Consider the following 27,446-nt stretch of genomic DNA (forward strand, 5'->3'; position numbering starts at 1 on the left):
AGCGTCAAAGTGCGTATCTATACAAAAGATAACTCATTTAGTCCGTACATTTTGTTTGAAATCGAAATAAAACAGAAGTTTTCAGAGCTGTGGCAGCCATTTTGAATCTCCCCAGTCCTTTTCGAGCTGACGGAGTGGAGTCTGGGTTGCTGTTCTATTTTCAAGATGGAGGACTACGAGAGCGTTTTGTGTGTCAAAAACGAATGTTTTATTTACAAAATTCCTCCGAGAACAAGCAACCGAGGATACAGGTAGCCAGCTACGTTCTTTGAGTATATTCTTCGTGTGAATTTAAAACGAGATCATTATCGTAGCATCAGACAAATCTTCTCTGTGGGCAATTTTGAGTTGGGGATTCGCTCGCCATTTAGCTCTCTTCAGCGTTCTTTCCTGTTTGTCTATTTGATCGTAACAAATATTGCACACGGCAATATTCGGAATCCAAATTTAATACTAATTAAGACATGCACATTTTACAAAAATCCAGTACTAAAATTTCACATATACTTTATTTTTCTAAAATTAGGGGCGTCATTTGGTATCTTATAAGCCACTTATTTACTGTTGACGAGTGAATTTAATTAAGCGTAATATTCGAATTGGTTTCACAAAATTTACCGAAATAATTTGTATACTACTTTCTAAAATACTCTTAAATTAAAGTGCTTGATTTTTTTCGTTTTTATAATTCATAGATTTGCTACGTATACTGGTAATCACAATCATTCAAGGTTTTCTAGAATTAAATTACCAAATTTAGAACATGTCATCGTGTCACGGATTTGGCCACAGGGGCTTCACCCCTAGGATAAGAATTTAAATTAGTCTTTAAATCTATCAACAATGAACACTTTATTTATACATGTTTCACCTATGAGCTATTAAAGTAAGCTCGATCAAAATACAAACGTGTAACGCAACAAAAAAATAAAATAATTAAATTGCATTGTTACAAAAACAATGCATCGAAATATCTATAGTATGAAAAATACTTAATCCTATTTTTATATGTGTACTACTAACACTGAAAATTCAGCTGTGTACACATGTGCAGTAGAAATCTGAATAAAATAACAACAGGCCTGTAAATATACAGTCACAGGTCTAAAGTTCGTAATTTTATACTCTTAAAATTAGCAACATTTCTGGCCAGTTTCACTAATGTAGGCCTCAATCTATCCCAAAGCTGCGCACAAGTACAGGTAAACAAGTTCTTTGTGAACTTAAATTCAAAAGATCTTTGTTTGACTTATCTATTAGCTGCCATACGATTGTTGTAAGGGGATAAGAGTTTGAGGGAATATTGAAACTATGCATGTTAAAAAAGAAGGGGCTCTTTATTGGAATCAGATTTACATCATTAAATAAGAATTCTCTTCTGTTTGCTTTGTAGAGCTGCTGACTGGAAACTTGATCAACCTGACTGGACTGGACGGTTAAGGGTGTGTGCTAAAGGAAAAGAATGCTACATCAAGATAGAAGATAAGACCAGTGGTAAGTGACATAAATTTCAAGTTTGTAATCTGCAACTAAGGAACAGAAGGAGAGGGATATGCAAGATTATAAACAATGAAAGAGGAAGAAGGGGGATTTGTTTTTGATAATCTTTGCAGAATAAGATTTTATTGCTTAGATCATGCAGGAGATCTACTTTCCAGGCAGGGAGATGATTTCAGACCCTACATTTATAAAACAATAAATTGATCCACAGTGACATGGTTATAGAGAATATTCTGGCCACAGTCTTTGGTTGTGTGGATTAATTTAGATTTGTTTGAGCAGTTTTCACGTGCATTATCAATATTAAAATACAATGTATAATTATTTTAAAGAAGTAACCTTAAACAAAAACCAATCGTGACTCACCCACGCACATTTTCCCATGCTTTACACTGTTCAGTTACATGTATTTGTCTCATATTTTGATTGGCTAGCTGGATTGTGTGTGTCCTTTGTGACAGGCCAGAATTAAAGCTGTGGTTCTGATTTTACTACCTCATTCTTTGTTGATCAGGTGAGCTCTTTGCCAAGTGTCCTGTGGATGACTATCCAGGTATCGCTGTAGAAGGTGTTTTAGATAGCAGTCGCTACTTTGTCCTCAAGATTGTAGATGAAACAGGTATGTGAACATGTTGAAGGGTATGCATTGTACATAATTTTGTTTGCTTGATGTTTGCTTGATAATAACTACTAACTTCAATGAATACAGAGTACAAAGAGTATTTGAAAAGGAGGACCATGAGGTTATCCCTGTTTAGGTCCCCTAACTAAAATTACAATCTAAAATTTAAAATTTTAAAATATCTATTACGTAAATAATTAACAATTTAAAATTTAAAAATTTGAGATATCTGCTAAGTAAATAATTGACAATCTTAAATTTAAAGATTTGAAATATCTATTATCTAAATGCCTGGTTTTGTTTTGTTCATAATCTCAGTGGAGGTGTGTTGGCCTCATGGTTAGTGTGCTCACCTCCTGATCGAGCAGTCCGCGTTTGAGCCCTGGCCAGGGATATTGTGTTGTGTTCTTGGGTAAGACACGTCACTCTCACCCAGGTGTATAAATGGGTACCAGCAAATTTAATGCTGGGGGTTTAAACCCTGCAATGGACTGGCATCCCATCCAGGGGGGAGTAGAAATACTCCTAGCTACTTCATGCCACAGAAACTGGAGATAAGCACTGGCTTGATGGGCCACTTGGCTCATATGCAGACTTTACCTTTTTCTACCTTTACCTGATATTATAGTCATTGATTTCATGTTTTCTTTGTTCTGAAACAAATTTTACCCTTTGGTCATCCATTCATTTTACATACCCCTAGTTGCTGCACACTAGGGAAACCAGAGATAAGCACCAGCCTTTTATTGGCCACTGGGCTCAAACACTGACTTCCCCCTCCCCCCCCCCCCCCCCCGAACCGTTTTGCATTAACCATTCATTTTAGGTAGCTCAAACTGTTTTTCATATACCACAGGTCGCCATGCGTTCATTGGAATGGGTTTTCAAGACAGAGGCGATAGCTTTGATTTCAACGTATCATTGCAAGATCACTTCAAGTATGTTGATCAGTCTCTTGATATGTCAATCTTTGCATCAATGTCCTGACAACATTAATTTTGTGTTTGCTTGCACATTTTCCAAGCATGAATTGAGAGGTCAGTTAGCAAATAAATCAACTTTTCAATGGTTTCTGTTTCATTTCTTTGAAAGAAACTTCATGTGATTGTTTTTTTTTTTTGTTTTTTGTTTTTTTCAATCTTGGTGAATAGCGGCAGAATATTTACCTTGCCACTTCACAGCAAGTATATATTATGCCACTATTCACCTCAATTTCAAAGAAAAATTGTTAAACGATATTATTCCCTGCAGTAGGTGTGGCTAGTAGTAGGTATTACAGAGCCATGAATTGGCAAGGTAAGTATCCACAACTGGTCAGCGAGTCACACTGGAAACACTGTCTCATTTTCCAATGGCCAAGATGACTCCATCAATATGAGTAAATTTCTGAGTGTATGATTTATTTGCTATCTAGATGGATAAAACAGAGTGAAAAAATAGCAGCAGAAGCTGAGCAGCCTGATCTTACACCAAAGTTAGACCTGAGTTTTAAAGAAGGTCAAACAATCCATATTAACCTAGGGGTGAGTATCGTGTTTTCTTGATGAAGTACACATATCTTAAAATCCAATCACAAATGGCAGTGCTGGGTGAATGTTGTCACTAGGTCTATACAGTGCAAATCAATTGAAGTTCAGTCCTTCCTGATTAGACCAAATAAAGCAAAAGACCAGTATGCTCCCCCCAAAAAACATGAAAATCAGCCAGGGGAAAGGCCAGCACAGTCCCAAGAAGCATTTGTAGATTATAATAGAAAAAAAAATGTAATCTATTAAATTGTGTCCATATTGATCAAAAAAGAACTGTAAGTTGAAACTCTGTTTGGACATTCTAATTCTTCGAAAATACTGGACTGGCAATAAACCATTCAGACTGGCTGTTTCTCATTATTGACCCTGCCAGCTGTCTTAAATCAAGATGTGTAATATTTGCTTGAACTAATTGTTGGTCAAGGATTGAGTGACAAGCTGGCAATAGGCTCTGAACAGGCTTAACATTTTTCTGTAACTAAAGATACTTAGTGTCTTCCTTGTTGTTATCTTTCAGAATCGTGCACCCGGTGCAAGTGCAACAAGTCGACCTAAACCTGGTATGTATTATCTCTAACGCTGTAAAGTACATCACAAAGTTAACATATTACCCACTTGTAAAGTGCAGCAAAGGTGACTTAGAACAATTCTGTATAATTTTTGACTGGATTGAACATCTGTTAATAAATGATTAGCATAGGTTTTTCATAATTCCATGTTTTATAACTTTCCTGATTTGCTGACTCTTTAAACAACAGCATATTCAGGTGCCACCAAATATTCATTAGCAACATTTTCAAAGAATGGTATCAATAGTGATTATTAAATAAAAACACAGAAATTAATTGAAACATCAAGATCGGAAGTGAGAGGGTTTTTTCCACTTTCCACAGCAGGTGGTGGTCTTGGTGTCATTCCCCCTCCCCCTGGGGGTATGGCTCCCAAGCTAGCCCCACCCCCAGGAGCAGGGGCATCACCCGCATCAATGAAAAGAACAGTTCATCAATCTCAGCCGCAGGCTCCCTTTCCCGACATGGGAGCGTTTGCTTCCAGTTCAAAGGTTCAACAACAAAATCAACAACAGAAGACAACATCAGAGTGGGGAGATTTTACTGCAGCATCAGGGTAAGTGAAGTTTGCTAGCCTTTTAGTAGGAAAAGAGGCGCAGTGGCTTCATAGTTAGTGTGCTTGACTCTGGATCAAGCCTTCCAGTTTCGAGCTCTGGAGTTTCGAGCTCTTGGGCAAGATGCTTTACTCTCACAGTACCTCTCTCCACCCAGGTGTACAAATATGTACCGGCAAATTAATGCTTGGGGTAGCCCTGCAATGGACTAGCATCTCATCCACAGGGAGTAGAAATATTCCTAGTCACTTCTTGCTATAGAAACCATGATAAGCTCAGGCCTAATGGGCCACTTGGCCAGTATGCAGACCTTACCTACAGTAGGAATGCCATTTTGCATTTAATGAATCAAAGCTATTTTGTGGCACTGTTTATTGTATACAAAATGGTTCCAACGTTCAGGTCTATTGCTCAAGTCATATATTTTTTGTAGCAGTGTTTGTTGCTCTTAACAAGGTGGTTTTACAATGTAACTGTGTGCATCCAGGAGACTTCTGGCCCAGATAATCTGTGAGAGTTGGCATAGATGAAAACCATATACTGACTGCACACTGGGAGTTACATTTTCTACAGTTGCCATTTTATAGCTAGTAATTTTTTTTCTTTTCTTTTGCAGGAGTTCTGATTCTAGCTGGGTGCAGTTTTGAAAACCATTCATTACAAAAATCAAAGAGGAAAGTATTTTACCACCTCACACTAAGAATGCCTGTCTCAGTGGCTTTTCCAATTTTCTTAAGCCTTAAATGTACATTGCAGTGACTTTAGTCTCAAGTCCAAGTAAAATGTTATTTTGTACCTGGTGGATAAGAACCTTTTCTGGGAAATCGTCTTTGAATACTCGATGAATTTCGAATCAGTTTGCTCGCTCAAGGACTTGTCTAGGTTGCCTAGAGTGATGTGTCTAACAACAATCGTGGGGTCTGAGATATTATGACCAAAAGGGTTCTTGTTTGAATGATAGTGTTCCAGTTTGAAACTTTGAAAATTTATGAATTTCAAAGTTTGAACGGCAAAATGAAATAGCTGGAAGACTGTAAAGGTAGAAAATAATATTTTCTTATGTATAGCCAGAGCTGTAGCCAGAAAAAAATTATGACTGGAGCAATGTCTGCTGTTACATTTTCTTTCTAGGTATTTAGTAGTGTTTTACTTACTCCCTTCAAAAAAAAAACAACAAAAACGAAAAACAAAATGACTGAAGCAAGTACCTTAGTTTGCTTCATACTGGCCACGGTTCTCTAGCAGTTTGATTCCTTAATTTATGGAATGCAAAGACAAGTCGATCATTAACTATAATTTGAGGATTTCCCCTTTCTTAAATACTTTGTCTCTGTTGCTCTTATCCTAGCATGTGCAGTGAGAAAAGAAAGCCGGATAACTGGTTATCGCTCTCTTGTATAATTTTTGCTTTTTAAGAAGGCCAGCGATTGTATAGTCTGGGCACAGGGACAGGGTGAAACAAAAGGCGCAGGAATTGGAGAGTGGGTCTTAGAGAGCCTGTTGACTGGTCTCCGATAGTCGCGCTCTTGGACGTCACGCAAAGCTACTTCCCGAAATATTGCGTGACAATATAGATAATGGTGGTGAAGGTGTCCACCTGTTCGCAGACCAGAATTGCTTTGGTCCCTTGTTTTGTTATATTGTAGTTGACATGGTGCTTTTGAGAAGCGCCGTAGAGAAATTGTACTTGCTGCAGGCGGTGTTTAAACGAGGCGGTTACAGTTTAGTTTTCTTCAAAGCCGTCACGCAACGCTGCGAACTTGTTGGTAGGGCGTTGCGTCACGACCTTGAAGACTAGAAGTCATAAATGGTTGTATACATGTTTAAATTGACAGGCAACAGGACACGCAGCTTTGTGAGCAGGCATTGAGTGCCTGCATGCAAATCACGTGGTCTACCAAGAATCCCTCATCCAACCTCATCCCCAGGGTCTTATCCTCGGCTTTTATCAAAATGACAGATTGGAGAAGGCCTGGGACGAGGTTGCCGACAAACACCCAAATCGCGTTTCCTGAAGTCAAAATGAAAAAAATTGAAATATTTTCCCGCAGCTTCAGTTAATTTGGAAATTCATTTATAATTCATCTTTTCTTTGAAATTTCCCTAAATCTCAGAACCTATTGTATGAAATAAAATCCCTCTTTCACGATAAATTCCTGTACATTGTGTAGTTAAATACTCTCCGGTGTAAATCATGGTTGAAGCTGTAAATTTCAAACTTATGTGTCCCTGCGTACAATTCCCAGGAAAAAAAAATTGACAGACATGATTTAGTTCATCCTTTAATTTTGAGTAGAATTGAAATTTCAGCTGAAGGTAACGTTCACACTAGGCCGTAGAAATTTGGAAAACGCAGCTTTATTTCTACGGTTAGGCCTACCGTCCACACTAATCCGTCGCTAAAAAAGGAGGAATTTGCGTGAAACGCCGGCTTTTCGTTTTCGTGTGGACGGAAAACATTTTGAGAACGGATTTATTTTTTTTCGGAAACGATGACCTCGTTATAATCATGTGATTTCTCTGATCGAGTTTTCCTCAAACACAAATCCAAAATGACCTGTGATTGTTGCGTTTTTAAATTTCTCCGGCGTGATGTGGACGTACAACATTTGCATGCGTGTTCAGAGCGTAACCTCCGTTTTCAAATTCCCGCGGTGTAGTGCAGACAGGGCCTGAGTCGATCCTTCCTGAATCCAGGTATTTGAAATATGGCCGTGACTATTTTATTTGTTTCGTTCGCTAGAACCTACAGTCTTCAAATTAATCAACGGTTTGACATAGTTGTAAACGGTAACGTGCATATCATAACCCATAGCAGACTGTGAATCTCGTAGTTCATATCTTGTAGCCGGAGAAATAAGTGTCAGAATTTGTGATTCGTACTCCGTCCAATCACAGAACAGCATGAGTACTTGGGAACTTTTCACGTCGGTACGACGTCATGAGGTGACGTCACGTTTCTTAGCAACTATACGGAAGATTCCAGGAACTAGGATTTACTATATTCTCGACTTATTTTGCTCTATAATGAATCAGTTAGTAATATTATGTGAATGTTTTTAGTAGCTGCGAACTTGTTGTAAATTGTACTTACTGGTGATAAATTTATTCAAGAAATAAACTGATAGTAACATCTCTTACGCTTGAAGTCTCGCTTTCAGCAGAGCTGTAGTTTCGTCCGCGCGCGTTTTTTTTCCCTGCTTACCTCAAGTCAGAAAATTCAAATAACCGGAGAATTTATTTTCTGGTTGGGGAAAGTCAAAATTTCCTTGCGTAGTGAGAGAAACCTCAACAGGGTTAGTTTTAAAGGAGCTCAGGCACGATACTTTAAGTTGTTTTAGCCACATATAAAATTACCTTTGAATTTAAGGAAACGTGAATATAGCAGTTTACTAAGATAGAAAAACACCAAAGAGATAACAATAATCCATAAAGGAACAAGGATGGTTAAAGTAGGAGAAGATTGATACGGATTGCAAACGACAAACTTGGAAAATTTAGGCTAAACTTTTAAGATACGCAAACTGTGACGGACTGCTATACGTTTCAGATACCAGTTGTATTAACAATGACCGTCTTATCATGACAGCTTTAAGTGTTTTGCGCCCAAAAAATTAATTATTAGCCAATAAAATTCGACTCCTTTTTAGTTGTTCAGTGTTATTATGGCCGGCATAAAAAACTAATCAGTTTGTTTTCTGGGTTGTTAAAAAATGATAAAGTCAGATTTTTTTTTCAATTATAGATGGCAACAGTGTCAGCAACAAGTCAAGCGTGTTACAAAGTAACAAAACTTCAGTTTTTTTTTGTTTTTTTTTTTATCCAGGGGATAGTTTGTTCAGCCTTCGAACAAACAGGACACTTGGTAGGCTATAGGAAATACAGAATGGGTTCCGCCCTAGAAATTTAGGGGAACAGACCCCGGGACCGGGGAGAGAAATATTTATCTCGCTTAAGCTTAGAAATTCTACTGGCAATGATGCCCCCCATTAAATCTCACTTGTCTTATAATTATCAAGTGATTGTTACCGCAGCGTTAGAATCCGTCGAAGCATCCTTTGATTTTAGCTCTGCCTTCAAACGATCCCGCCAAGAAACAACTTCTCGTCCATTGTCTTAATTAAAGTCTCTAAGCGAGACGCGGCTTGAATAAGACAAAATACTACGACGGAACTCTTAAAAGCAGCGGGTTGTATTACCCGTAACTCTGTCGTATATATATAAAGGTACGCCGCAAATCACGACCATAAAGTGATCGAGTGTCAAGAAATATCAGTCTTTTTTTAATTTCATGGCATCAATTACTCCTTCTAAAACAATTGTAAGAATGACAGACCGCCGACAAAAAACTCTCCCCTGAAATGCAGGCGTACTTTCCCAAAGAAAAAAAAACTTACCGCAAAGACATTTAACAATCCCCCGAAAGTATCAGTATAACGACCCTTTGAAAGTAATGTTAAATTGTGCGGTTTTTGCTAAATCACGAAAGAAACGACTTACCGAAAGAATATAACCCGCGTTGTCTTTCTGTATGTAGCTTTACATTGAAGAATCTTCAACAACACAAATATGGAAACTTACGGAGTTCGTTGCAGCGCAGCGCGAGAAAACAGCGGAGGGAAAAAACACTGATTAAGGTGAGAGCGCCTTTCCTCGCTTCTCACATATTTTTTTGTGGGCCATTTTTCGCGCTGGGCCTCAAGTTACTGAACGCCTAGGAGAGACTAACGGAGTCTAACTTAAATTTTATATGTAAAATATTTCTAATTTGAGACGAATCGACCAAGATGAAACTCACGTTTGCCACCTTAAGGTAGTCAGACTCCGAAAACTAGCGACAGCAAAGAGCTAATAACTGGCCGAAAGTAAGAACGAAAACTGAATCGTTATAGAAACTGTTACCCGCAAAACGGGGTTATTCTGCAATTAATAATTGTCTTATTTAAGCTCAAGTTATTCAACTATTTTTTGGCGGTTTCCATTGCAATCAAAGATCTGAGCGAAAAACGACAATAGCAATTTTCTTGACTGGGCAAACAACCGTATCTTGTGCTCAAAAACCGAAATGAAATAAAGATCGATAGCTAGAATGGCTTATATTTTTGTTAACATTTGATATTTCTATAATTGCTTCAAATTAGGTCCTTAGTGATTAAATGGAAAACGATTTCACGGCCAATGATGAGTTTAAAGTATGTTGACGATTAGATTGAAAGATCTGAAATCGTGCTTATATTCCCTGACGTCATGAGCTATAAATAGCTTCGCATTTTGTTGGGTTTTCAGATTAACTTTGTCGTTTAAACTTTTCATTTACGAGATTACTAAATTTGATCATTTATCTTTATCCAACGTAAAAGAAAAAAATATTCGGTATCGCACTGATAAATTTGTTGCGATGTTTATCAGTTTGCATTGAAAAATTCCCAAAATGTTTTTTGCGAAATACATAACACGTATTTTAAATTCAGATTTTTTTATGCCGGCCTAAACATCTAATAAGAAAAGCAAATTTATATAGTTAAATTCATTTACTTTAATCTATGGATTTCGCATCGCTGCGATTTACTAAACCGCAAAGGCCACTATTTATTTTTCCCTGTCATTTTATCCAAACTGCAAGACTCGAATGGTGTAATAATTTGCAATAGATAGCGTCGAATAGCGCGGCTTTACAAGAAAGGGACACCGCTTATAGACCTTAGAGGAGGCCGATGAATGCAATGTAAACCTTAATTATTCAACATTGATTCTCTCTTTCGTTTCGGCTGTTTGGTGTGATGGTTTCAAACCGTTTTGTATTGTTTTTTCTCAGCGGGCGAGGCAATACTTAGCAAAGAATCGCGCCTTTGTTTTGCTTTTTCAGCTGAGCGTTTAAGATGCTGTTGCCGGCTGCCAAGGACCGACAAGTTGACCCCGCCAATTGTCCGATGAAAGCGCTGTCAGTCCTTGCTGAGTCGGAAGTTGGTTCTTTGAATTTAGATTAAATTAGTGTGTTTCAATCTGCCGTCAATTTTTTCATTTGTTCGCGAAAAGGTAAATAAGCAATTTGCGAAACCGGGTTGTAAAGCCGTCGGAAAGCCTGTTGAATGTCGTAACAAGTTTTTATAACGCGTGAAATAGCCTAGAAAAAAACATTTTGTGTGCTCGAAGTAAGTTTAAGCTTGTAAGCGGAAAGTGCATTCCAGCTCATGAAAAATTGATTCCGTTTTATCGAGCAAAGAAAACTCTCGAAAAAAATCTCCTTTCTTTGTCAAATTCTCGGCACTTATTGCGTTGTCCTTTGATCGAGTTTTGTACCGGTGAAACCCCGGCTAGTTTCGGCTATTTTTGGTAATTATTTTTTTTCAGCGAGTAGCGAAGCGGTTACCGCCTTTAATCAAAGGGGCGCAAATGAACTCCCGTCTTTTCGGCAAGGCCCGCTTTGAATTTGCATTCTCGAAGTTCGGCCGAAAGGTGGAAAATAACTGACAAATGACCTCGGAGGTCGACATCCTTGTCTTCAAGATTTTGCTCGCGTGCAGGCTTATTTGAACAAATGGACTTCTATCCTGGTAAAGTTTCAACCTTAAGAGTGGACAAGAGCTGCTGTGTTATATGAGATAATTTCTGTTGCGGACCGTCAAAGCCCTTGCGGAGTTTTTATTTGCCCAGGGAAAAGTCAAGGTCGTCAAAACAGAGAAAAGAAAACAATCCCCTTTCTTTAAAAACGAGGCAAGCCTAGACGAGTTGCTGGTATAGAGACACTCCGACGCCAGTTCGTTTAAAACTGCACGGGCAATCTTGTGTGTTTAAAGCGTGCGGATCGCTTGTCAATTGTTTGGACATTGAATTGTTTATTGAATTCTGAGGCCAACAATAACGCCTGGCTGTGTATCCCAGTCAATGGTCTGACTTTGCAGCCATAGCATAGCACAAGACTTCATCAAAACCTTACGGCAGAACTTGCGTTGATGATTTGTTGAAGACTGACCTGTCGGGAAGATTAAGACAGCATTTTTCACCGCTATCTTCTTTCGTCTACTCAAGGCGAAGCAAAGCTCGGAGCCGGAAAGGAATTTTGAGAGGCCGGTGGATCAGGATATCTGACCGCAAAATGGACAGACGGAATATAAATCCTGTTATTTTCCCTCCCGAGAGTAGAGATAATTTGTTTTCAACCATAACCCATCAAAGTCCTCTTCAGTTTCATGGAAACACACAAGAAAATGTACATTTCGTTGCACAGAGACTTGCTTGGCTTGGAGACCAAATTGAGTCGAGGAGGGCCCTTGGACACGGAGCAAATCTTCCACGGTTGGTCGGACGATCTCTTGCTGCAGCAGGAGACAATATAAACTGCAGATACAATCCTCTGACTAGGAGAAATCAGACATTATTACGGCTCTTATGGAGAGGGTTTTCGGAACAAGATGAGGGCGGATTAGTTTTTGCCGGAGCTCTGTTGCAAGTGTGTTATCTCGTTCTTCAACAAGTGTCGCGAAACATGTTGTAAATTAGTCCACCGATTGCTACTTGATGTACAGTATTCTGAACGCAGCGGACATGCACACGAAGCCCGCTATAATATCAGACAAAAACCAAATTAGTCGCTGATTTTCAGCGAGTATTATTAAATAATTTGCTACATTAAGGTAACAATTGTTGTGTCTTATCGACAGTTACAGCTCTCGTATTGTTTTGTGTAAACTGTACATAAGTTACGGTCGCAGATTCATGATGACAAAGCATTGTACATTGCAACTAAATTAAAAATAAAAACTTGACATGCTAATTGTTTCATATTCATTTAGAATTGCACTTGCTCAGTGTTATCTTCTGTAGATTCCGCAAAATCCACAAAGAAAACAATACCATTCGTTACACAATATTTAGACGAAAAAATTACTTTCGTGTTGTATTAAAAAGAAAGCCACTGAAATTTTTGTACCCTCCAATGACTTTTTCTTTTTCTTTTTAAATTTTAAATGCTTCGTCTGTTTGAGAACTCACTAAATTTACAAGCAATTTGTGACCATTTCCGCTTGGTAAACTTAACGACATATCTGGGGAAACCTTTTTTCGGTCGAGAACAAAGGGGCATTGTTTTCAACAAAGTCGCAACGTAACGTCGCATAATTGTTATTTTTAGCGCCGGGACGAAGTAATTCGTTTGTTTTTTACCAACCCTTGCCTTGGTCCATCATAGCAGCTGTTCATTTTTCTATTTTTACTAAATTCACCTTGTTTCTCAGTTATTTAATACTAGAAAGATTAGTTAAGAGCTAACGGCGTCGCATAGTCAAGGGCATCGAACAATGCTACAATGGTTTGCACGCTGTGAAGAGGGGCCGTAGTTCTGGATTCTGCCGGTAAAAGGAAATTATCAATTTATACACTCACTAGCCACAGCCCTGCTAGACACGTCTGTATGTAAAATGAAACCTCACACATGAAAACCTGACTTTAAGTTTCGATCAAGTTTCTCTTTTTCTTTTTTTCGCACACGCGCAACAAACTACAAATTAGATAGGGATTTGAAAAATGTCGAAGTTTGTGAACGAAAACCCACTCCGTCAAAAAGAGTTCACACACCTATTAAATCTAATTACGTAGTCTAACAGTCTTTTTAACCTGATTTCTATCCTTAATCTCAACTAGAAAAGATCTTTTTCATTGTTTACGTGTATTAATTTCTTACACTAATACTTTGGTAGCTGGGAGGATTTGTTTATTATGAAAGCAACTTCCTGTACAACCTTTGCTAAGAATAGCGTGCTTTGAAATTGTGAGTACTTGAAATTGCAGGAAAATGAAATGTAGATGTTGATTTTCGCTTAACACTTGGAAAACAAACCTTAGTAAAAGGCCTCATGAAGGTTTGGACCTCATAGAGATCGGAATCCGAAGATTTTCCGAGTGAGGCCGAAGTAAGGGCTTCGAACTATGTCATACTGATTCGTGTATCAATTTCAAGACTGAACGCCAGCTGGTACTTATGAGATGTCACCACAGGACGCAGGATGCAATAAAGTGGCGTGTATTTTTTTGCCACTGAAAGAACCACGTCCATCACAACTTTACAGCTCTGCAAATACGCAAGTCAGTTCAAGGTCACACTTCAGTTTCAATTTGTTACCACCTTCTTTACAGAATTACAGATTAAACTACGAGCTCCGGGTAAAGCAAAAAAAAAGAATTTTGAATCATCTTAGATCACGCTTTTCTCCTAATACAGTTTGAAGTCACTGACAAGTAAAATTCACCAGCATACCTATTCCGTGGTCTTTGTTAACAAACTAAGAGAGAGACTGGTAACAAAAGGCCTTTGTTTTTATAAATATTTAACTTAATTCTTCCCTCGACCGATGTATAGTCCCATATGGTCTAGTGGTTAGGATCCGGCGCTCTCACCGCCGTGGCCCGGGTTCGATTCCCGGTGTGGGAAAGATTCCTTTTATCCTTTTTTTCTTGAGGGATTATTTATTTATTTTTTTTTTTTTTATATATTTCGGCCATCTTGTTACATGATTTCTTTTCTGGGCATCTACTTGGATTTTTTTTAAAGCGTTATTTTTCATAGTGAACAAAAAGTACGTTGTCCTCTAATTCTCCAGGATATGTTCGCACTTTTTCAGCTGTGATATGCCGATACTGTGCTCCCGTCTCAAAACTAACTTCTAAATATCTTTGATGGTTGAAAATTCTTTGAAACTTGTTGGTGCTACCATGAATAGGCGCCACTGATGTGTGAAAACTTAACAGCGCGCGTTGAAAGTCCTCGCTATTCGCGCTCCCTCGCGGTTCGCGGATCTTCGCGCTCTCCTAGTGATTTGAGCGACTGGAGAGTTATGCTCTAAAGAAGTATAAATGAGTTCAAAAAGTCAGCTTCACTTTAAAGGTCGAGTAACTTCTTGGATTAGCGTTTTGTTTTGTTTTTGTTTTTCTGTTTGTTTTTCGCGCACATATGCGTTGAATATAAAGAGTCGTGTCATTTCTCAGCTTACTGTTAAGATTTTGACCAATTCTCAAAGTTGAGTAACCGTTTCTGGTTGCCTGGGTTTTTTTTTCGTATTGTCGGTTTTCCTTGTTAACCGTAGTAAAACTCACTTTTCTTAATTCCGTTAGACTTCGTTTGAATTGACTCGCGAGTTTGAACTTTTGAGATTAATGTATGGGCGGAGAAAACCCTTAACTTCTGCATGCCGGTCTGGCCGAGTCTAATTTGTCATGCCAGAATAGAACTAGAAGAATCTAGATATCAACTTCATATCTAAATTTGATGTTTACGCTGAACTAAAAATAAGATTCTATGATGATTAGTGTTATTGAATTACAAGTCCGCGATATTAGCAGGTCACCTCATTTCACTTATGAGATAACTACCCCTGCCCTTTATCAACTAGCCTACACAGAAATAAAACGGACCACTGAAACAGGGGAGAGCACATGGCACGAAAACGTCTTCGTGGTTACTAACAAACTTACTAAACTTGAAAACCACATGGTCGGAACAAACAATGTTAGCCTGTATTAAGCTCCCTTAACAAAAGAAATGGTAATATGCACGATTGATTTAGCGTATTAAAGTGAAGGTTACCTGAAAAGATCTATGACCCCGAAAAAAATATGGGGAGAAATGACGTCATTTGTCTTAATGAAATAGTGTCAACTAGACGGCACTAAATTATTTTTTTCGGTTTATTTAAAGCTTTTATAGAAACTTATTTTAGACATAATATAGCTGGGCAAATTGAGAACGTAACGTTAAGGTACCGTTGGTTCTATTTTTGAAACAGGACAAAGAGTTGCAAGGGTGTGGGCTTATTTGAGTTCTGCCGATTCAGTCTTCTATCCACCATTAATTTTGCAAAGACATATCAATTTTCCTGATCATGATTAAATCTAATGTACGAGGAATTATTGACCGTTTACATCCAAGCCCTTACTATAAAAATCCGCGGGAAATTTTTATTTTCAGTGTGTATGTAGATAATGTTCCCCTAACTCCCGAATGTAAAAGCGCTAATCCTCTTGCAAACAAGCACTTTTGAAACGTAAAAATTTAATAATCGCTCTTAAAAATAGCTTAACGGTCCTGGGAGTTTGCCTGTCGCAGAACAGGGTGAACTGAAATATCTCCCCAGGATTGTGTTCCGAAAGCTCTCACAGTACTGACTGCTTTATAAATTGATCGTGCTCACTTGCAAATCGAAGGTAACTGTTCGGCTGACGGAGCCACGTCTTCTATCGCAACGTTTAACGTTGCGATATTTTACTGAGTTAGGAATCTCAACTATCTAACTTTCGCAAACTTGGCATAGTTCACGACATACGTCAGTTTTTTCGCAGCGGAAAGGAAGGGGTCATTGTTTGACGTCACTGATGACGTATTTTTACAGCTTCACACATAGGTTAGACATGCGCCCTTCCATGACCCCCTACAGCGCTACGGTTGGCAAGAACGCCATTGCAATCATGGCGGAGCTTAACAGCAGCCTGACAGCCATGGACTGGCTGCCTAAGCTTAGCGTAGGTACTGCTTTGAACAGTGCCAACGCTAAAATGTCGAATAACAATAACGATCCGAGCAAGGACAAAAGTCCGTTTCGAAAACCGCCGAGCTCACCTCTCGATCCGAATGCGACCTTGGACGACGACGAGGCACAACAACACAAAACCCGCGAAAGCAAACCACCTTACTCTTACGCCAACTTGATCACCTTCGCAATAAACAGCTCGCCCAAGAAGAAAATGACACTGAGCGAGATCTATCAGTGGATCTGCGAGAAGTTTCCGTACTACAAGGAGGCTGGAAACGGCTGGAAGGTAAAAACTCTTGTTCACATTTCCCCACTTGAACTGTGGCTAAGTGATGAATATTAAAACTTTCTCTGCGTTGATTTCTGTTATAACTATTCATACAAAACTGTAGTAAGTCGTGATTGTTTTTGTCATTTGCAGAATTCGATCCGGCATAATCTGTCGTTAAATAAATGCTTTATGAAAGTACCCAGAAGCAAAGATGACCCAGGAAAGGTAGGAAAATTAAATCATGTGCAAGTGTATTCTCAGAGCAGTACCAGACGTCTTGTTTTTTTTCTTGCAGTGATCGTATTTTGTTTTGAGCTTGTATAACTTTTTTTCCTGTACCAACTTAGGGATCGTACTGGGCAATTGATCAGAATCCACAGGACGATCACGCTCATTCCAGGCAAAACAGGAAAAGACGAACAAGCGATTCACGGGTACGTAAGATCATACCACCTTGCATATTAATACGAACATGGCGCAGCAAAACGCGAGAGCGTTTTAGCGCAGATTCGAAATCAGTGAGTTGTGAAAGCTGATAAGCAGTGTTTGTTCGTCCCGATAAATACTTCAACATGTTTATGGCTCTTCTTTTTCGTGTTACAGTTCAAGCACTCTATGCTTTTCATTTTTACACGCATACTCTAACCTAATCGGTATATTTTACTTGTATTTATTGTTATGCGAAAATGGAGATTAATTTGGCGGGTAATATATGACGTGATTCGCGGAAAAGGTGAAAAAAAAAAAATTTCTCTGTCTTTTACTCGTCACTAATTTTAACTGGTAATTTGTTTTAAGTTGTATGACCTGGGTAATTGACGAGAATAATCCTACAGCTCGAAGTGTCTACGGCAATCGAATTTTTGACGTTGTTGATTTCATTTCTCTCGAATCATTCATTGAGTGCCTGTGAACATTTGAAATATAATAGACCCCTAAAAGGTCACGATTCCTTACTTCAGATTAAAATAGTTTATAATCTGAAAAGAGGAATGTAAGAAAAGTCAATCGTTACCAAAATACGCCCAAAACTTCGAGTATAAATTTGAATTTTGTTGCTTCTCTTAATTTGTATAATTCATCGCGGATGAGAATTTTGAAAGTCAGATGATGTCGTGTGTTGAACGAAGTCCACTTCATGCAGATAGTTTACTCCAAGAACTCGGGCTTTTGTCTTCTGATGCTAGTACATTAAAAGGTGTACCTTTGTGTTTTCACTTGTACAATAACCAGTGGTTTATTTCATCCTATTTGTACTATTTAATCACTGAAAAACCTCATCATTATTTATTGATGAACACAATAATATTTCATTCTAAAAACTTTCTTTCAGCACATAGCAAAATCTTTATATTGAAACCGCAAACAAGAATCAAAATTGCTAGTAGAAGCTGTGGCCATTCTCCAAAATTGCTGATACATTTCTTAATTGTTACTAATTAATTTTAAAAATATCTTCAAAGTGTTCTTAAGAAATGTTATAATTATGTGAGGTTTTACAAGATTAGTGTTGGTGGTAATTACATAAGCTGGCACTGCCATGAAAATGTCTGGAAAGGTAAAGAAATATCACAATTGATCTCAGCAGTAACGTACAGTATGTGTTTTCTGTTAATTTTACTTTAAGCTAACTTTGATTAAGATTACAGCATTATAGCATGCAAAATTGATTTCTTGACTTCATATATCTTAACAGGAATTTGTTGTTATTAGCCTTGTTAATTACCACACGTGTAATTAAATTGACACCATAAAGAAATCAGCATCTACAAACATGTCTCAAAAAAACTGTGCTGGCCACCTTGATATAGTGCTGAGTAGATTTGTTTTATCATTCAGTTGAATGCTGTGATTGGATATTATCATGGGATATATTACAGGGTGTGTTATGTGCTGTATTCATCTAGCATGATCTAGATTCACATAATTCTTTAGGTGTGTGTGTATGTTTTTTTTCTTTTAACAAATATGGTCTGTGCACTTTGCACTTTCCTGAAAAGCCCATTGGGGAGGTTCAGTTAAGTTTGATCGATCGATTGATTGATTGATTCTTGGACCATAAATTGACAGGAAAAGCTTTGACTGCATTTTTCACTACAGACCTTGCACTTGACTAGTTATGTGTATTAATTCTTTTTATCTCGTACAGTTATCACCATATGGACCAGAGGATGGCCGTGTATCTCCAATAAGCCCCCAGTCATCCCCATGTGGCTCTCCAGCATCTCCAACACTGGCTTCATTGCAGTCCAGTGGTGGATATTATGGTTCCTCTCCCACCAACCAAAGTTTCTTAGGAATGTCAGCCGGGGTGTCCCCTGGTTCATCGCCCAACACAAGCATGGGTGGGTTTGGTACTTCACAAAACTATGGAGAACCACCAAGAAAGATTTTTTCTGAAGTGGCATTTGAAGATCTGAGTGCATCCTTTAAGAATCTTTACAAATCTGTATTTGATGCATCCCACGGAGGAGACAATTATGGTAAGCAGCGCAGGAATTATTTTCTGATCAAAATATAGGACTTCTGTGCCATTATCAACTGCAGTTAAAGTCATGTTTTTTTTTTTTAGTTGTCAGTATTGCTCTTTTGGGTACACGTATTCTCTTTGTAATTTTGCCATGTCGCAGATTAAATCTTCCTCATGTTTTGGTCAAGTGCAGCATAATTATACAAAGATACTACTGTACACAGCATGGGAAGATACCGTAAACACCGGCAAATAAGCCGCACCTTTTTGCTCAAAACTTTCCTTAAAAATCGGGGATGTGGCTTATCTGCAAGAACATCTAGACAGTGTGTCAAAAATTTGCATAAATTAACACTTATCATCAGAAATTTGTAAGTTTGTATAAGCAAACTAATGAGAACTTCATAAGACTGTAATAATATCAGAGTTTGCATCGATCATTGCTTTTACAAGTTTGGTGGCTTCTAAAAAAGCTGTTTTTGTTGGTAAGCATACCGTAAGCTTACATTTCTTGCTGTTAAACAGCATTAAACCTTTGTTAAAAAATCTTTTAGCCAGTTGAAGGTCTCCATTCTAGAGCAGTTAATTGTTGCACAGCAGCAAATCTTCATTCTGCCAGAAAGCTGTAGAGCTGTGATCAAAGAAAGCTTTGAAAGCTACTTTTGTCCATCTCCTGGTGAAATGCCTGGTTACTAAGCTGCAAGCTGCAAGGTGTAACCGACATAACCAGCTCATTGATCAACAATGCGTTGTGTATAACTTCAAGTGTGACCAGTGCGATGCTGGTTATGTCGGTTACACCCGTGGCCATCTGTTCGTACGCATTGATGGACATAGAAGCAAGACCTCGTCAGTACGCAATCACTATGATAATAGACACGCAGGCAGGATTCCGGATGACCTTCGCAATTGTTTTAGCATGTTGAAAAAATGCCACAACAAGTTTGATTGTCTCATTAATGAGATGTTACTCATTAAACAATTACGACCGTGTTTAAATGTACAATCAGACTCAGTTCGCGCTAAAGTCTTTGTCTAACCTATGCAAATTAGAAACTCTGAACTCTTAGTTACTCTTGAACTCGCATATTTAATTAGTTTCCCTTGACAATGGCGCCAAGATGTCGCCGAAACGTCGGATTTATCTATCGTTAGTTTTTGCCTGTATATAGATGTGAAAATTCTCTCAAAATTACATGACTCTTTAGTCAGTGCAATCTGAAAGAATTCTCAAGTACTGTGTGTACTGTTCATCCTTAATTGCTCAAGCTTTCACACGATAACTGATTTATTACATCACCTAGAAAATTGTGAATACACACATGTGGATTAATTTGCAGTACTGTGCAAATTAAAAATTAACAATTGATTGGGCTGCTCTCAGCCAATCACAAAGAAGTGATTTTGTCAGTCACATATTAATAAACACTCATTGATAGTCATTACTGCCAAAAGCACTCAAGAACTTGAGGAGAAACACAAGCCATAGGAGAGAATTTTTCACTGCACTCCTAAGGATGCTGTTAATTGTCACTTCCTTTTGTGACAGCTTTTAGAAACCTGCGTTCTTGTCTTGAACATTATTTTGAGTACGCTGGTTGATATTTTACTGAATGAATGTACTTTTACCAATAATTTGAATTCCTTGTGAACAGGGCCATAGAAACTGCTTGAGCTTCACTTATTTCATTTTTAAACTCACCGTGGATACATACGTGAAAGAAAAGCTAGTTTAAGTGGATTGCAAGGGATTAACTTTGCAACCAAAATTCAAAATTCACGCTTAAATACTGAATAGCCAATGAGGGCCTCTAAAATTAATTTGATTGGAGTAATGAGCGCGAAAAAAAAAAAAAAACTGCCACTATTGCACTGGCCTATTATGCTTTTGCCTAGTTTTTACACAAACCATTACTTAATGCATGCGTTGTAATAGGACAGAATACACACTGAAGGCTTGTTACTTGATTGAGGATTAATTAGTGGTAATTTGCAGGTGGAGGAAGTTTGGGTGTCGGCATGTTTGGTGCTAGCCAGAACCTCACTACCACCACACCGTTGCCACAACAACAACATCATCAACAACATCAACAACAGCAGCAGCAACAGCAACAACAACTACAAAGTAATAATGTCCTCCAAAACATGGAACTTCTCTTAGAAAGTCTTAGCACTGGTAGTTTTCAGAACTTTGACCTGGGTACGTGGCAGGTTTTTATGGAAAGCATGAAAAGCGCAGATCTGCAAAACATCGGCGTGGATCAGAATCAGTGGCAGGACTTTGCTTTCTCGTTTAGTCAATATCTTCACCAGCAAGGTGTCATTCCTGAAGCCAACCCATCGGCACGCAGGATAAGTCCGTCCTCGTCCAATAGCAGCAATATCATGGGTAATTCACAAGGATTACTTCAAGTTAGCAATCCTCAGTTTACGCCGGGTGGCTCTCCGCTACAAGGCTCTCAGCAAAGCTACAGTAGCTCGGCAAGTTACAGTGGAAGCTCTGTGCACTCCATCCCTGGAATCAAAGTAACGTCAATTAACCAACCGACAATGGTTCAAACAAGAGGAGCGACAGGTATGGATGATGATGAGGACGAAGAATTTGATTGGGATTCATTGCTCTAAATACAGGTAGTACAACAAGAACTGTGATGTTAATAACTGGGTGGGAGGAATAAGAAATGAGATCAGTCTACGACTTACAGACTTTGTGACATGTTTTAAAGTACATGTAGGTAAATAGTGTGAAGTAAACATTTATTTAAATGCTACAGGTTAGCAGTCTCTTAGTTTACAAGTGAAGGAGAACCTTATCCATCAGGCCATTGCTAAAGAATGCCTAAATCTACAGCTTTCACAAGGTTGAAGGTTTCTTCAGCCAAATGTAAATTTGAATACAGTACATGGAAACAATTTAGTGTGTCTGGCAGGCATAGCAAGCTAGTAGGAAGGGGGATTTCAACAGTGGAGTATTTTAAGATGAAATTTTTGTCTCTGATGCTTTATAGGGCTAAGTTTCAACTGTAACTGGAAGATATTGGTTTCTTACAGCAATAGCCTTGTAGTCAAAGTTCTCCCCACAAGGGGACAAGTTTAGTACATATCCCATAACAGAGATGTATTGAACAATAACCTCTGCGAGCAACAAGGATTGCGTCCAGAATGTGAACTTTTTTCTTAGAGATAAATTTCCCTTCAATTTTGAAGGCAAAAGCAGTTTGTTTACCTTAATTCAGAGGCTACACCACTTGAGGGGTTAGTCAATTCACATGACAGCTTTTCTAGTGGTGAAAAGCTCAGACAGGAACATGCATGTAGTAAGGTCACTGATTGTTAAACCTCAGGTCAAAGAGGTACTTTTAGGTCACTTTTAACCTTTCATGACACATTCAGCTTCAGGACTTCGTCAGATATACATATGGGTTATTGACCAAGTGTGAGGTCAAGATGGCTGGGTATTGGCCGAGTTCTTATGGACCAAGATGGAGTCGAGGTCCATAAACTCACAAAAAAAGAACTCGGCCAATATCCAGCCACCTTGACTGAACAAGCTTGGTCAATAAAGGATTTATTATATTGCTTTCGGGGAAATATTTCTTGCGGGACACGGTGGGTAGTCCCGAGCGGGCAAGATAGCTCCATCTTGCCCGCTCGGGTACCCAATCACAGCGCAGGATTTGATTCATCTTGCCTGCTCGCAGAGCTAGCCATGTAATAAATTGTAATACATCAAGTTGGCAGTTTCATGGGGGGTGGGGGGGGGGGGTGGGGGAAGGGCTCCTGCACTATGTGGCAGGTTGTCATTGTTGGAAGCTATTGTGATTTCTGACTGGTCATTAAGAACTAAGAACTGCCTACTCAATTACAAAGATCAGGGATACTTTCTCTGGAACCACCTATTCTTTCAGACCAGTACTGACTTGGACAGTGTTCTCTGTACAGGATCCTAAATTTACATTAAAAGTTAACAAGGAAAAACTACTTTTCATATGTTCAACTTCTTTCAGTCTTTGTAAGACGATGAAATGCTCACTGGGCCACTTCAAAAATATTGGCCAATCACATTGCAGGAATAAAGCAAAGCACTCTGGCTTTAGAAAGTCGTACAGCACCCAACACTGATTGATTGAAATGGCCAACATTGGAATGCATAGTTAAAGGGGCTAGGTTGTGGTATTGTAGCTAATTCTGTGTATATTATTGTGGTTAGTTATGAGCTCTAAACTTCAAACAGGCAGCTCGAGCAACTGTCTTTTATGGGTAAAATCACAGCCACATAACCAAAAAGTATGATATCTGAACATTATAAATAGTGCTTTCATACAAATTTGATAAACTTGAAAATCCTTGTCCCAAGAGTTTTCAAGTTTGCCTTGATGCAATCTGTTTTAATTCTGTCCAATTTTACCCATCCATGTCATGCAGGTTGAACTTGTCATAATAATTGTGCTATTTCAGTTAATTCTATGATCATTTCATCAGGTCTGAAATTGCCTAAAATAATTATTGCAAAATTCCATGACCTAGCCCCTTTTTGGTATGCAGTATGGTAATCACACAGCAATGGAAATAATTACATATTAGTTCAGTTACTTCGTCTCTTTCTTCTGAGGTAGTGCAATGAAACAAAACAGAAATATTATTAATAATATATTGGAGCATATGTGGTAATTAGGACTTAACTGTGAAGTGTAATATCAAGAATTAGTCACTGTTGGGGTAGAGATGTGTATCTTGATGTTTATATCCTTTTGTACATACATGCACGTTTTAATATTTTTATCCACGTCTTCATACCTTTGCGTAAAATACAGTTCAGGGTTTCCTCAGAATCTAGTGAGGTAGATAATATTTTAAATATACATGGAGTTAAATTATGTCGCATGGTAAATGTATCTGTATAACGTGTTGCACAATCCCAAAAGTGGGGAAAGATGGGCTCGGATGTTCACTGCTCGGGGCTTCAAGTAAACTCCATATTAGATATAAAGATTGACACACAAGGGAACAATTCCCTGGAACTAGTTCCTGCGACAAGTTTACGTGAAGGGCTTGGTTGCAGGGAGTAGTTCCACAAACAGTTTATACAAAGGGAATCGAGGGACAAGTTGCACGGGCCTGGAGCCCATTTCTCTAAGGTCTCATAGCAAAATCTCAAACCTTATGATTACAGAGCTGTTTTTGTCACACATTCTTAATAGAGGTTCTCTTCATACACAGAGTTTCTGTTCATACACGGAGTGTCATTCATATACACCTCTCTGTTTTTAGATACAGATTGACTCAAAATGGCTTTGCGGGCCTAAAAAGTTTTCGGGGCTTTTGAGAAATGGGCCCCTGGCTGTCAAACAAGTTTGTATTTTTAAATTTGAATTTGAATTCAAACCAATTTTAATTTGTCAGACAAGTCACAGAACAAAATTAGGTCCCTGCGACTTGTTTTTTTGACACAAATGGCTGTTGCACACAAAGGGCCTTGCTCCCAAAACTTGATGCAGGGATAAGTCACAGGGACTTGCCCCTTGGTGTGTGCCAACCGTAAAATCTATTTTAAATTTGGTTCCCCTTTCACACTTCTAAATAAATTACTATAATGAAAAGAGGCCAGACATCGATTTTTTAAATCTCAATAACTGACAAAGTATTTGTCTCTTGCAAAGTCAAACCGGTGACCACATCAGACCTTAGTTGCAGTTGAAACAGCCAACTGAAGATTTCAGTACAGAATTGAATGACTTAATATGCGTTGGAGTATCCCATTCCCTGACCTCCACCACCTGTTCCCCTCCTTTTCCAGGTAATTTTAACCAACAGTTCACCTTTCATGTAAACATAAAAGTTCCCCAGATATCCGTACTATCCTGTCTTATTGTGTGATTCTAGAAAAATGATATCCATGCCTCCACCAAGCTGGGGCAGATTCAGAGGGGTTCAGTCGAACCCCCTAATTTCAAAAAGTGAGATGTTAATATAACGCGCTGACTTGGCCTCAGAATGCCAGAAATCCCATTTTGGAGTACCTCAATTTTAAAAATTTTCAGGGGGAGGATGCCCCTGAACCCCCCTACGGGACCCTGCCTTTGGTGGTCCTTCTTTCAAACCCCTTCTCTAAAATCCCATACCCGTCCCAGACCAAGGATTGTTATGTTCTTTGTACCCCACTCCCCACTGGATTTCCAGTTAAGCTTCATACTTTCCCTTTTAAGCATTTGGCTTTTGAGACCCCCTCCCCCTCAGAATTTTTAGTGACCTTCCTTGGTGTGGGTATGGATTTTTTTCTTGACCAACACATTGGTTTTCTCAGACCTTACACAAACACAGGGAGACTGCTGCTAAGTATCTGTTTTTGTTATGGTATTTGTTCTTCTGGGTTCCTTAGGATGTTAAACATAACATACGAACTCTGAATTTTTAGAGTTACTCATTCATAATCTATCTCAAATTTTCTTTGTTAGGTGACTTTTTTCAAATATTTATGTGAGAAATGTTCTTTTATTTCTGTGTTGCTTTTAATGTTGTACTACATGTACATCTTCAAATGTGTCGTAAAATGTTTTATGTTTTGACATACTGGTAGCTGAGGTCACTCAAACACAGCAGTTTCATAATACACCTTATTTCAAAATGGCCGCCATTTTAGTATTCTTTTGTTTACTTGAAAATGAGCCCTTGTTGCCTTGTTTAAGAGAAAATATTCTTTTGAATTTTGAATTTAAGAGCGAGGCAAAAAGGGCTAATTTGCAAGTCAACAAAAGAATACTTAAATGGTGGCCATTTTGGAATAATACGTATATCATTATGATTTATTAAGTTATGTACACTGTAATGCAAAATTAGTTCTATAATTTTAAAAAGTTATTTTTAACGCTTTCAGCCCCAAACTTAGATGGCATAATCCTCATAGATGGAAGGTGATGTTAAGATGATTTCTGCAGAGCATTTTGAGCAATAATGGCAAACATAAAGTTACCTAAAAAACCTCATAGCATGGTAATGTTTTGAATATATGTAAAAAGAACTTATCTAGACTTAAGCTCTCAAGCTTACCCCGCAAGAGAAAATATGACTTGAAGTTATCCATATTTCCATTAAAGTGGACATTTCGCGTTAGTTGAAAACACAATTTTGCACGCATCAAGCATTCTTACAAGGTTTCACATTAACTTTCTTGAGAATGCTTGAGATTTTAATCACAAGAAATTAGTTTGAGTGAGATGTTTTAAATAGTGTTCAGGAAGTTACCGTGCTGTGAGTAGATTGTTAGTAAATAATTTTTTCACTTATTGCTCAAACTTTGAGCAGAATCCATCTTAAATTTCTTTTAACAATACTTCACACTTCCAGGCAATTACTCTCGCCAAGCCAATGATTTTCTTTCTTCTCCTCACATGTCCACTTGAGAGAGTGATGTTAGGAGAAATGACACAATCTGATCTATACAACTACAAACTCGTAAAGGAAGACAAGGAGAGAACATCTATCCATTGATATGGAGTTCTGTTCTCCATTGAGAAATTTCGTTAATTGGGTTATTTAGAATTGCCAACTATCACATGGCTGTAGCAATCCTGAATTTTACTTAAACTGGCAACAAAGAGGTCTGCTCTTTTTTCCACACGTTTAATTGTCAAGAAGTCGGTTGATGATAGATGAAAAAATTGTCATCCAGTAAAGGGAATTTGTAGAACTAACATTGGAAAAAATCTTTGACAATCAGCTTAGGACTGACAACGCATTGGGATTACTGAAAAAAAGACATTGTTGAAATATTATGCACCGTAAAAGCCTTGCAGAGGTGGGGTTTAATAGCTATGGTGTAATGTAAAGTTCCATTTGAAAGCAAAGCTTTTGGTGAAGCTAACCTGGTACATTTGTTTTCATGCAATCCTTTTAAGATTGCATGATAATTTCTGCACAAGCTTAACCAATGGAACAGACTATTGTGGATGCCATCCATAACGAGAAACCCTGAAATATTATGAATGGGTTGTATGAATATTTTGCATTAGTCCTCGGCGACTAGAAGGTAATTCTGACAATGTACTAGTGAAATATCTCGCTGTATTTTTTGATCAAATTTAATTGACACTTCACAGGGGTCGTGTGTTTCCTTGACAAAGGCATATTAAATTAAAATGTAACTGGCATTAAAGGTTTATATTAGGCCCTGTAGGTTCATTTTCAATTTGCAATGCTGTAAATACTTTGTAGGAATTGAGAGAAAAGAACATTTTGTCTGCAGTTATTTTAATTGTCTGATTGTGTAGTGTGTAATGTATGCACCCCGAGGAAGGTTGACAGGGAGGGTTTCGAAAGCCAGTGTTTGGAGGAATGCATGAAGTGCTGCTGCCTAAGGGGGAGGGTTGGATATTTTGTGTTGGTGGTGTGGGAGGGGAGAGTGGATATTGC

General features: G+C 38.3%; 2 protein-coding genes and 1 non-coding gene across 3 annotated transcripts; all 3 read left to right on the forward strand.

Moving 5' to 3' along the window:
• Positions 1-100: 100 nt before the first annotated feature.
• LOC110046899 (adaptin ear-binding coat-associated protein 2-like) lies at positions 101-7,914 on the forward strand. Its single transcript, XM_020752617.2, has 8 exons — positions 101-251; positions 1,394-1,494; positions 2,015-2,119; positions 2,979-3,060; positions 3,537-3,645; positions 4,169-4,211; positions 4,545-4,776; positions 5,391-7,914. The coding sequence occupies exons 1-8, from the start codon at positions 166-168 to the stop codon at positions 5,419-5,421; spliced, it is 789 nt and encodes a 262-aa protein (XP_020608276.1). The 5' UTR covers positions 101-165; the 3' UTR covers positions 5,422-7,914.
• Positions 7,915-14,129: 6,215 nt separating this feature from the next.
• Positions 14,130-14,201, forward strand: Trnae-cuc (transfer RNA glutamic acid (anticodon CUC)). Its single transcript has one exon. It is a non-coding gene; the product is annotated as a tRNA-Glu (tRNA).
• Positions 14,202-16,123: 1,922 nt separating this feature from the next.
• Positions 16,124-27,288, forward strand: LOC110046942 (forkhead box protein J3-like). Its single transcript, XM_089282269.1, has 5 exons — positions 16,124-16,582; positions 16,718-16,792; positions 16,915-17,001; positions 18,717-19,050; positions 21,034-27,288. The coding sequence occupies exons 1-5, from the start codon at positions 16,139-16,141 to the stop codon at positions 21,660-21,662; spliced, it is 1,569 nt and encodes a 522-aa protein (XP_089138395.1). The 5' UTR covers positions 16,124-16,138; the 3' UTR covers positions 21,663-27,288.
• Positions 27,289-27,446: the final 158 nt, after the last annotated feature.

The sequence above is a fragment of the Orbicella faveolata genome, unplaced genomic scaffold, assembly GCF_042242905.1.
Source record: "Orbicella faveolata isolate gen_17 unplaced genomic scaffold, um_ofav_v1 contig_12, whole genome shotgun sequence".
Lineage (NCBI taxonomy): Eukaryota > Metazoa > Cnidaria > Anthozoa > Scleractinia > Merulinidae > Orbicella > Orbicella faveolata.